The sequence below is a fragment of the Emydura macquarii genome, unplaced genomic scaffold (genome assembly GCF_026122565.2).
Source record: "Emydura macquarii macquarii isolate MOO-44397 ecotype Brisbane River unplaced genomic scaffold, CSIRO-AGI_Emac_v2 contig_376, whole genome shotgun sequence".
Classification (NCBI taxonomy): Eukaryota; Metazoa; Chordata; order Testudines; family Chelidae; genus Emydura; species Emydura macquarii.
The window spans coordinates 1-10,861 of NW_027130513.1; the positions used below are offsets into that span (position 1 = coordinate 1).

Genomic DNA, 10,861 nt, shown 5'->3' on the forward strand with positions numbered 1-10,861 from the left:
GGGGGTCAGGTATGGGGTGCAGGAGGGCTGATGAGGGGCGTATGTGTGGGGGTGTGTGTGGGGGGACAGGAAGGGCACTAGGGCGCTGTGTGGGGGCATCACTCACTTTTCTTCCTCCACAGGTTGCAGCCCAGGGCCACGCTCCCAGCGCAGCGAGGAGGGCGACAGCCTGAATCGCCAGGAGACCCGCCCAACCTGTGGCCTTGGCATCTGGAAATGTCCCGAGACAGACTGAGCCATGGGCCCCACAAAGCCCCTGTGCCCCTCCCCTCCCATGAGTCCTGCCCCCTGTCTCGATAGGCCTGGCCTAGAATCCTTCCTTCCCCGGTCTGGCTGCCCCCTGCCACCCGTCTGTCTGCTCTGAAGCTGGACACCCCCTTTTCTGTCTCCTCCCCCTGAGCCCCCCAAACCCTCTCTCTCCACCCCCCAGAGCCTTCTTTGTCTACCCAGCCCCTGTGCCCCCTAAACTCCTCTGCATTTCCCACCTCCCTCTTCCCCCCACCCCTTGTGCCCATCTCCCCCTCAGTAGTGGTCACCCCACTGATCCCCCCCCCTGCCCCCAGTACTCACCCCAGGACACCCCTCAGGGAAGCGTCCCCCAGGCTGCTGTGTCTCACCACACACACGTGCTCCGTGGGGCCGACCTCTCCCTGCCCCAGATCGATGGACACCTGGACCTGGAAGGTGGGGTCCACGTTGGGCCGGGATCCCGCTGGTCACCTGCCCCCCTTGGGCCCCTCTGGCCCTTCCGCTCCCAGGTCACCTCGATGTCGCGGGGTAGAAGCCCGTCACGTGGCAGACGAGGCGGGACGGCCGGTCCTCGGTCCCTGGGATGAGGGCCACGCGTGCTGCGGGCCAGGCTGCGGGGAGGGCGAGAAGGGGTCGTGAATCACAGGGACTGGGACAGCAGGGCTGCGGGTCGGGAGTGAGGGGCACCGGCCGAGCTGTTACCTGTCTTCTGAGCTGTGAACGGCGTGGCCTTCTCGATCCAGAACCTGCATTCCTGGGTGTTAGGAAGCCCATCGCAGCGAAGGTGTCCCCTTGGCGGTCTCCAGCGCTCGGCCACGCCAGGCATCCGGGTGCACCGAGAACCAGCGGTTCTGGGTGGCCCGGTACAGCAGCACGTCCTCCCCATTGAGGGAATATCGGGTGGTGGCTTGGACAACTCCAGTAGCGTTATCCAGCTCACAGCTCTTCTGGATCTGCAGGTAGTAGGGCTCTGGGGGCAGAGGGGCTGCGTGAGCCACCATCCCCCACTCCTATTCCCATCCCCCACTCTGAGCTCTAGGTATCAGGGAAATCACTGCCCTCCAGTGTCCCCTGCCCAGCCCAGCTTCCTCCCACCTCCTTTATGCTGCCCGCCTCGTCCATCCCCTGAGTTGGGCATAAGGGACTCACCTGCCCTTGGGTAGCTGGCGTTCATCTGCCACACCAGGCCCTGGTACTTGGCCTGCACCCAGGACTCCCAGGCCAGGCACCGAGTGCTGCGTGCTCTCCAGAACTGGTGGCTGTCCTGGTCGGCTGGGATGCAGCCGTTGCGGGGAGTCATCCTGCCGGTGCCGCTGTCGTAGGCTGAGAACACCAGGTCGTTCATCCGGTGTACGCTCAAATGCTTGGGCAGGTTGGGGCCTCCCAGGGGGAGATGAGCTGGAGAAAGGAGAGGCGGTGAACCTCTGCAGGAAGGAGAGAGATGGGATGTGAATGGGACCCAGGCATCTGGGACAGCAACCCGAGGGGGCCCCACAGCGCCCAACTCTGGGGGAAGATGCTGGGATGGGGAATGGGACCCAGGCATCCGGGAGACCAGGGGTCACTTACCAGCCATGGTGACGGAGCAGAGAGGCAGGAGCCAGAAGGAGACCGAGACAGGTTTGGTCCAAGGAACCATCGCCCTGGACGGGATGGGACGGCCGCTCTACGGGGCAGGGTCTGGGGCCAGGCCGCAGAGAGTTGGAGGGAGCACGGCCGCCCCTACCTGTGCTGAACTGTCTGCTGCTCTGACAGGAAACACAAAAAGGAGAAACCGAACCCCACAAGAGGAACAAACGTCGGTACAGACAAATCAACTGTCATGTCCCCACCCAGCTCGCTGCATCACAGGGAGCCTCATTCCCCAGCAATGCAACAAAGATCAAACCCTCCTGCTGCTGGCACCAACTTATCTCTGGTATAACACACGTTTCCTTTACGGGGAGGTTTTTCTCTGAGCACAGCAGAGCAATCCTGAGCCGCTCCGACTCCCCAGCCGTTGTTACAGTCGGCCAGGGCTTTCCAGAGACATGGGATTTAGTGGGTCGTGACCTTCCATCTTGGACGCTGGATTGTTGTTGTGTTAGAAATGCTGCTGGAGCTGTTCCAGCTTCTCAGGGCTTCCGGCCTGGAAGCTTTGGTGTTCTCAGCACTGGCTGGGCCTATCAACCACCCTGTGTTACCAGGGACAGCCCTTATTGAATTAGACAATTGCCTGTCCCATATTCAGTCAGTTCAGGGCACCTTTATCCCGTATTCCAACAGCAGGGGCCAGTTCTCACGGGTGCATCTCTCCACTCCCCGGCCCTTCAGTGCTGCGGAGGGAAACAAGCTGGGGCATCACTCAGGCGCTGGGTTTGGGAAGGCAAAGATGCACTCGTGAGCGAGTCCAGCACGGCTCTGTCTGCTATCCTTGCGCAGGCCCTGTCCACGCCTGGCCCTGCTCACCGTTGCGGGGCGGGGGTGCTAGGAAACAGTCCCTGGTTTTTGCACTTCAGGGTTGGCCCCCTGCTAATTCAGCAGCTCTCCATGTGGCTCGTAAAGGCAGAGCACGGGCCAGGTGTTCAGCCCTCAAACCACAGGCCTGATGTCCTGGCTCTGTGCTGACAGTGCAGGGTGACCTGATGTCCCGATTTAATAGGGACCCTCCTGATACTCGGGGCTTTTTCTGATATAGGTGCCTATCGCCCCCTATCCTGTCCTGATATGTCACATTTGCTATCAGTCACCCTATTAGCTGGGGGTGGAGGGTGTGTGGGTGGGGGGCACAGGTATAGCTAGAGGGGCTGGGGCTGGGGCCAGTGGTAAATGAGGACAGGTGGTTGGCAAGCCTTGGACCGGCTGTTTGTGAAAATCTGTATTTCCCTTGTTGGGGAGCAGGCGGCATCATCTCTTGCCGGCTTTGCCGTGTCTTACACGTTGGGTTCTCTGGATCCGCCTCAGCCACTGAATAACCAATGTACAGCGACAGTATGAGATTGTTTTACATCGTTGCAGGTGTCATTGGCTGCCCTAAATCGGACATTTCCCCCTGCTAGTAGTGGAATACCAGCTGAATTCAGGCCTGTGACTGCACTGACTGTCAATTTAATTTCAACTCAACAGCACCAAGGGTTGTTGCAACACCCGACTCTTTGTGAGCGTGTGCGATGATTTTGGTTGTTGTTCTCTGCATGTAGGGAGCGCGGTGCGAGGGTCGCAGGTTAGATCCCCCACGCTGGGCCAGGTGGACACAGTGGCCAATTCTGTTCATCAATGTTGGCAGTAAAAGAGATGGGCAGGATCTGTCAGAGACGAAAAACCCATGTGATGTTTTACCATTTATGGGTGTTGCAAGTGGTTCATGAAAGCAGAAGTGGCTCAGAAAGAACATCGTTTTGTTGCTTCCTTTTAAAAAGTAGGAAAACACTTCCAGTAACAATGCCAGTGGGGCTAAACCCTTCTCCAGATGATCAAGCTTAACCACAAATGCACACACTTGTCAGGCTTTGTAGAAATGTCCAGCTTTAACTGTGTGAATGGTAGAGAGGGGGAAGAAGATGTTTTCCATCTTTGTTGATTCTGGCCATACAGCCCAGGCAGTGATAAGATCTGGCTTGTTCTCAAACATCTGACAACATCTCACAGCAGCATTTTCAGTTTCGCTTTAGCTACAAAGGAAGCGAGTTGTGAGTTCGAAAGCTGCGTGAGCATCTGAAAAGTTTAACTGTCATTTTTTGTCATATTTGATCAAATTAAGATTTGTAAATCCCAAATTGAGGAGAAGGATTACCCCTTCAGATAGAACCAAGTACTTCCCCTGCCCCCTTTCCTTTCAATGCTTAAACTGAAATAAGTTTTTGGTTACTGTAACTGGGATGTTATGAACAAATGTCTGATCCTAGGTGGAACTGGTCTATAACAGAGAGGGATTGTGTTGTGCTAACAAGGCCGACAAATTTACCTAATTGTGAGTTTGATTGTAAGAAGTGAGTGAAACCTCCTGATAACCTATAATAACAAAAGTTGGTGGGAAAGGTGCAAGGAAACCAGACACAGATACTGGATTGGTCTAAACCAAAAAGGCCACTTCGATATAATCCATGGATGGTGCCGAATCAGGCTTGTTTAAAGTAGATAACGTGGAGCTGGAAGTTCATGAAACCAAAATTGGTCGCCAGATTTAGGCGGAATTAGTAGGACAACAATATAAGAACTGAGTCATTCACCCGTGCTGCCCATAAAGATCCTTCAAGAAAATTTTTGTGAGAAAAACTAAAGAAGAGAAAGAAGAACAGACGGAGGCTACTGGAGGAAACATCACCATCGTGGCTGACCCCCCCCACCGTCTCCTGGGTCCCTGGGCCTTCACCATCCTGATCCTGTGAAATGCCCTGAGATCAGACCAGGCCAGAGAGCAGGAGGCAGGTTAAATCACCACCCCACCCAGCTCCAGCTGAATCCCAAACACGACCTGGGATGAAATGGGGTCTGACAACAACAGCTCCAGCATATCTCAGCTAACTTCCCTTTTCCCCAGAAGGGGGGTTAGTGCCATCTTTGATAGTGTCCAAGAGTCCATCAGACAAAGGGGTTTTTCCTTCTGAAAACGTTCTCCAGCTGAAGGGAAAGGGAACACGAGATCGTGGGGTAATGAAAGCCCCACCAACACTGTATATTTCAGAGGCGGTCGTTGTTTTTCCTTCTTTTCTTTATCTGTAATGCACTGTTCACAGGGTGTTTAAGGGTGTGTTTGCCATGCTGCGAGAAGGCTGAAGTCCCTGTGTGCCAAACCCTGGCCCTTTCAAACACTGTTTAATGTTGGACAGTGGCTGGGTTGTGTTAACACCTTTGTCTCATCGAGTCCATCTAAATTCACACAACGACTCCCAGGGTCAGACTGGACCTGGGTGGGCAGACGCCATCCCTAGGTGTATAAACTGGATGGGGGATATCGCGTAGGAACAGGGAGATGGGGTCACCTGGACAGAGCTGTGGTGGGGCTATGACTGGTGACCATTCCAGCCCTTTGTGTCCACACTATAGCCTCAGGTGATCGATCTCCGTTGAGCTCCCCCAGCCAGGCAGGGTCTCCAGATCTCAGATCATTCCTGTACCTCTTTCCAATTTGCCGACGTCGTGCTGGAGGTGTGGAAACCGGAGCTGGGCACAGTGTCCTCTCGTGGTCCAACGAAGGCCGTATCCAAGGTGTCCCCATCTCCCTGCTCCTACTCAATATCTTCCGTAGGGACGGTGATAGGAGGTAGCTCGGGGGACTGCAGCACCTTCCCTTTGCCAGAGATGGTCCATGTGGCTCCAGTCCAGGTCGCTAGTCGTGGCACAGCCGGCTCCACGTCTGGTCACTCAGTGGCATTCGGGCAAAAAGCTGCCATGGACGAGGCGCCTCCTGCCAGCTCAGTTGTGTGTGATGCAGAGTCGAGGGTCCCTGGCTGTGTCTGCGCCGGGCAATACGGCCCCTTCTGGCCACCTGCAGCGGAAGCCAAATGTAAGGGGTCTATTAGCCCCTTACTGAAACTTAGTAGGTCTTTTTGGTCGGCATCTCTGGAGGAAGCAGGACCCTGGAGTGGACACAGCCCCCAGGGCCAGTGGAGAGAGGCCAACTCATGTCAGCATGAGTGACAGGGCGGGCAGGTTAATGAGAGAGCCAGGAGGTGGGGGAGCCCAGCCCTCCCTGTGAGCTGGAGCTGCCTGCTGGGGGTGCAGGGGCAGAACTGACCAGAGCTAAGGACAAAGCAGCCAGAGCGGAGCACAGAAAACTGAATGGAGCCAGCTGACCCGACCTACGGCAGCAGAGCAGAGGGCATCCCAGAAATTGAAGCACAGCTGCATGGAGCAGAGCGAGCTGGGGCAGGAGCCCTCTGGAGCTGGGTGCGGTGAGCAGCTGGGCAGAGCGAAGGGGACTCTGGGAGTGTGCGGCTACTGGCAGAGCAGGGGGCTGACTCTGCATTCCTGCAGCATAGCCAGGGCCTGGACAGTGGGCCTGCGACGTGTGACACAGACTGTGAACCGCAGAGACACTGTTTGTGGTGCCCCAGGCCAGGGGCAGTGCTGGGATGTTTCCTTTTAACCTTTTTACTCTTTTCTTATTTTTTAATTAATTTGATTGCTGTTTGTGTAATAAATTGTGTTGCTTTGTATTGTGTGCACTGATCAGTGTTTCAGGGAAGAGCCCAGCGCAGAGTTAGTACCCGGAGTGGGGACACCCTAGCCCCTACCCTAAGGGACCACGGCAAGATTGGGGGTTGATCCCCAGAAATCCTGGGCCCGGCCTTGTCGGGGTTACGGGCACCCCGCCACACAGGGGAGTGGGAGAGGAGCCCTCGAGGTCAAGTGGGGCCTCTGGGTAAAGGGAGCGGGAGCAGGGACTCAGATCCTTTTGTTAACCAACTCTACCGGGGTAGTGTACAAGCAAGGAAAGATCCCCACAATAGCAGGAATTGTCTCAACTGGAGACCAGCTTCCTGGGGCTCACTCCTGACCCCCTGCAGCCAGGGTGTGTGGAGGCAACATTGGGGACCCCAGCCACGACCCTATATCCAGATGGGGCTCAGCACGCAGCCCCTGGGATCTCACGTGACGGTGGGAAGGCTCAGGGGGGACACTAGGGGGCGCTGCACTGCAAGGGGGCAGGTGTGGGAGGCAGGACGGGCACTAGGAGGCGCTGTGCGGGGGTCAGGTATGGGGTGCAGGAGGGCTGATAGGGGGCGATGTGTGGGGGGCAGGTGTGGGGGGACAGGAAGGGCACTAGGGCGCTGTGTGGGGGCATCACTCACTTTTCTTCCTCCACAGGTTGCAGCCCAGGGCCACGGCTCCCAGCGCAGCGAGGAGGGCGACAGCCTGAATCGCCAGGAGACCCGCCCAACCTGTGGCCTTGGCATCTGGAAATGCCCCGAGACAGACTGAGCCATGGGCCCCACAAAGCCCCTGTGCCCCTCCCCTCCCATGAGTCCTGCCCCCTGTCTCGATAGGCCTGGCCTAGAATCCTTCCTTCCCCCGGTCTGGCTGCCCCCCTGCCACCCGTCTGTCTGCTCTGAAGCTGGACACCCCCTTTTCTGTCTCCCCTCCCCTGAGCCCCCCAAACCCTCTCTCCACCTCCCCCCAGAGCCTCTCTGTCTACCCAGCCCCTGGTGCCCCCCAAACTCCCCCTCTGCATTTCCCACCTCCCTCTTCCCCCCACCCCTTGTGCCCATCTCCCCCCCTCAGTAGTGGTCACCCCACTGATCCCCCCACCCTGCCCCCAGTACTCACCCCAGGACACCCTCAGGGAAGCGTCCCCCAGGCTGCTGTGTCTCACCACACACACGTGCTCCGTGGGGCCGACCCCCTCCTGCCCCAGATCGATGGACACCCGGACCTGGAAGGTGGGGTCCACGTTGGGCCGGATCCCGCTGGTCACCTGCTCCCCCTGGGCCCCCCGGCCCCCCCGCTCCCAGGTCACCTCGATGTCGCGGGGGTAGAAGCCCGTCACGTGGCAGACGAGGCGGGGCGGCCGGTCCTGGGTCCCTGGGACGAGGGCGACATGTGCTGCGGGCTGGGCTGCGGGGAGGGCGAGAAGGGGTCGTGAATCACAGGGACTGGGACAGCAGGGCTGCGGGTCGGGAGTGAGGGGCACCGGCCGAGCTGTTACCTGTCTTCTGAGCCGTGAACGGCGTGGCCTTCTCGATCCAGAACCTGCATTCCTGGTGTGTTAGGAAGCCCATCGCAGCGAATGTGTCCCCTTGGCGGTTCCAGCGCTCGGCCACGCGCCAGGCATCCGGGTGCACCGAGAACCAGCGGTTCTGGTCGGCCCGGTACAGCAGCACGTCCTCCCCATTGAGGGAATATCGGGTGGTGGCTTGGACAACTCCAGTAGCGTTATCCAGCTCACAGCTCTTCTGGATCTGCAGGTAGTAGGGCTCTGGGGGCAGAGGGGCTGCGTGAGCCACCATTCCCCACTCCCTATCCCCCATCCCCCACTCTGAGCTCTAGGTATCAGGGAAATCACTGCCCTCCAGTGTCCCCTGCCCAGCCCCAGCTTCCTCCCACCTCCTTTATGCTGCCCGCCTCGTCCATCCCCTGAGCTGGGCATAAGGGACTCACCTGCCCTTGGGTAGCTGGCGTTCATCTGCCACACCAGGCCCTGGTACTTGGCCTGCACCCAGGACTCCCAGGCCAGGCACCGAGTGCTGCGTGCTCTCCAGAACTGGTGGCTGTCCTGGTCGGCTGGGATGTAGCCGTTGCGGGGAGTCATCCTGCCGGTGCCGCTGTCGTAGGCTGAGAACACCAGGTCGTTCATCCGGTGTACGCTCAAATGCTTGGGCAGGTTGGGGGCCTCCCAGGGGGAGATGAGCTGGAGAAAGGAGAGGCGGTGAACCTCTGCAGGAAGGAGAGAGATGGGATGTGAATGGGACCCAGGCATCCGGGACAGCAACCCGAGGGGGCCCCACAGCGCCCAACTCTGGGGGAAGATGCTGGGATGGGGAATGGGATCCAGGAATCCGGGAGACCAGGGGTCACTTACCAGCCATGGTGACGGAGCAGAGAGACAGGAGCCAGAAGGAGACCGAGACAGGTTTGGTCCAAGGAACCATCGCCCTGGACGGGACGGGACGGCCGCTTTAGGGGCAGGGTCTGGGGCCAGGCCGCAGTTAGTTGGAGGGAGCACGGCCGCCCTTCCCTGTGCTGAGCTGTCTGCTGCTCTGACAGGAAACACGAAAAGGAGAAACCGAACCCCACAAGCAGAACAAACGTCGGTACAGACAAATCAACTGTCATGTCCCCACCCAGCTCGCTGCACCACAGGGAGCCTCATTCTCCAGCAATGCAACAAAGATCAAACCCTCCTGCTGCTGGCACCAACTTATCTCTGTTATAACACGTTTCCTTTACGGGGAGGTTTTTCTCTGAGCACAGCAGAGCAATCCTGAGCCGCTCCGACTCCCCAGCCGTTGTTACAGTCGGCCAGGGCTTTCCAGAGACATGGGACTTAGTGGGTCGTGACCTTCAGTCTTGGACGCTGGATTGTTGTTGTGTTAGAAATGCTGCTGGAGCTGTTCCGGCTTCTCAGGGCTTCCGGCCTGGAAGCTTTGGTGTTCTCAGCACTGGCTGGGCCTGTCAACCACCCTGTGTTACCAGGGACGGCCCTTATTGAATTAGACAATTGCCTGTCCCATATTCAGTCAGTTCAGGGCACCTTTATCCCGTATTCCAACAGCAGGGGCCAGTTCTCACGGGTGCATCTCTCCACTCCCCGGCCCTTCAGTGCTGCGGAGGGAAACAAGCTGGGGCATCACTCAGGCGCTGGGTTTGGGAAGGCAAAGATGCACTCGTGAGCGAGTCCAGCACGGCTCTGTCTGCTATCCTTGCGCAGGCCCTGTCCACGCCTGGCCCTGCTCACCGTTGCGGGGCGGGGGTGCTAAGGAAACAGTCCCTGGTTTTTGCACTTCAGGGTTGGCCCCCTGCTAATTCAGCAGCTCTCCATGTGGCTCGTAAAGGCAGAGCACGGGCCAGGTGTTTGGCCCTCAAACCACAGGCCTGATGTCCTGGCTCTGTGCTGACAGTGCAGGGTGACCTGATGTCCCGATTTAATAGGGACCCTCCTGATACTCGGGGCTTTTTCTGATATAGGTGCCTATCGCCCCCTATCCTGTCCTGATATGTCACATTTGCTATCAGTCACCCTATTAGCTGGGGGTGGAGGGTGTGGGTGGGGGGCACAGGTATAGCTAGAGGGGCTGGGGCTGGGGCTGGGGGTGGTAAATGAGGACAGGTGGTTGGCAAGCCTTGGACCGGCTGTTTGTGAAAATCTGTATTTCCCTTGTTGGGGGAGCAGGCGGCATCATCTCTTGCCGGCTTTGCCGTGTCTTACACGTTAAGTTCTCTCTGATCCGCCTCAGCCACTGAATAACCACGACAGCGACAGTATGAGATTGTTTTACATCGTTGCAGGTTACGTCCCTAAATCTGACGTTTCCCCCTCTCGTTAGTAGAATACCAGCTGAATTCAGGCCTGTGACTGCACTGACTGTCAATTTAATTTCAACTCAACAGCACCAAGGGCTGTTGCAACACCCGACTCTTTGTGAGCGTGTGCGATGATTTTGGTTGTTGTTCTCTGCATGTAGGGCAGCGCGGTGCGAGGGTCGCAGGTTAGATCCCACGCTGGGCCAGGTGGACACAGTGGCCAATTCTGTTCATCAATGTTGGCAGTAAAAGAGATGGGCAGGATCTGTCAGAGACGAAAAACCCCTGTGATGTTTTACCATTTATGGGTGTTGCAAGTGGTTCATGAAAGCAGAAGTGGCTCAGAAAGAACATCATTTTGTTGCTTCCTTTTCAAAGTAGGAAAACACTTCAGTAACAATGCCAGTGGGGCTAAACCCTTTCTCCAGATGATCAAGCTTAACCACAAATGCACACACTTGTCAGGCTTTGTAGAAATGTCCAGCTTTAACTGTGTGAATGGTAGAGAGGGGGAAGAGGATGTTTTCCATCTTTGTTGATTCTGGCCATACAGCCCAGGCAGTGATAAGATCTGGCTTGTTCTCAAACATCTGACAACTTCTCACAGCAGTGTTTTCAGTTTCGCTTTAGCTACAAAGGAAGCGAGTTGTGAGTTCGAAAGCTGCGTGAG

General features: G+C 57.3%; 1 protein-coding gene and 1 pseudogene across 1 annotated transcript; both read right to left on the reverse strand.

Annotated features, from left to right (window-relative positions):
* Positions 1 to 106: 106 nt before the first annotated feature.
* Positions 107 to 1,903, reverse strand: LOC137144343 (DLA class II histocompatibility antigen, DR-1 beta chain-like; annotated as a pseudogene).
* Positions 1,904 to 5,510: 3,607 nt separating this feature from the next.
* Positions 5,511 to 9,222, reverse strand: LOC137144348 (HLA class II histocompatibility antigen, DP beta 1 chain-like). Its single transcript, XM_067534581.1, has 6 exons — positions 8,750 to 9,222; positions 8,329 to 8,604; positions 7,877 to 8,146; positions 7,498 to 7,785; positions 7,023 to 7,127; positions 5,511 to 5,716 (listed from the first exon to the last, which is right to left on the reverse strand). Exons 1-6 carry the CDS (start codon positions 8,817 to 8,819, stop codon positions 5,589 to 5,591), a joined length of 1,137 nt encoding a protein of 378 aa, XP_067390682.1. The 5' UTR covers positions 8,820 to 9,222; the 3' UTR covers positions 5,511 to 5,588.
* Positions 9,223 to 10,861: the final 1,639 nt, after the last annotated feature.

Coding starts and splice junctions, on each gene's coding strand:
- LOC137144348 (XM_067534581.1), bottom strand. CDS start 8,819: ATGGTTCCTTGGACCAAACCTGTCTCGGTCTCCTTCTGGCTCCTGTCT. Junction 8,605..8,749: donor CTGCTCCGTCACCATGGCTG/GTAAGTGACCCC, acceptor TCCTTCCTGCAG/AGGTTCACCGCCTCTCCTTT. Junction 5,717..7,022: donor CAACCTGTGGAGGAAGAAAA/GTGAGTGATGCC, acceptor CTTCCGCTGCAG/GTGGCCAGAAGGGGCCGTAT.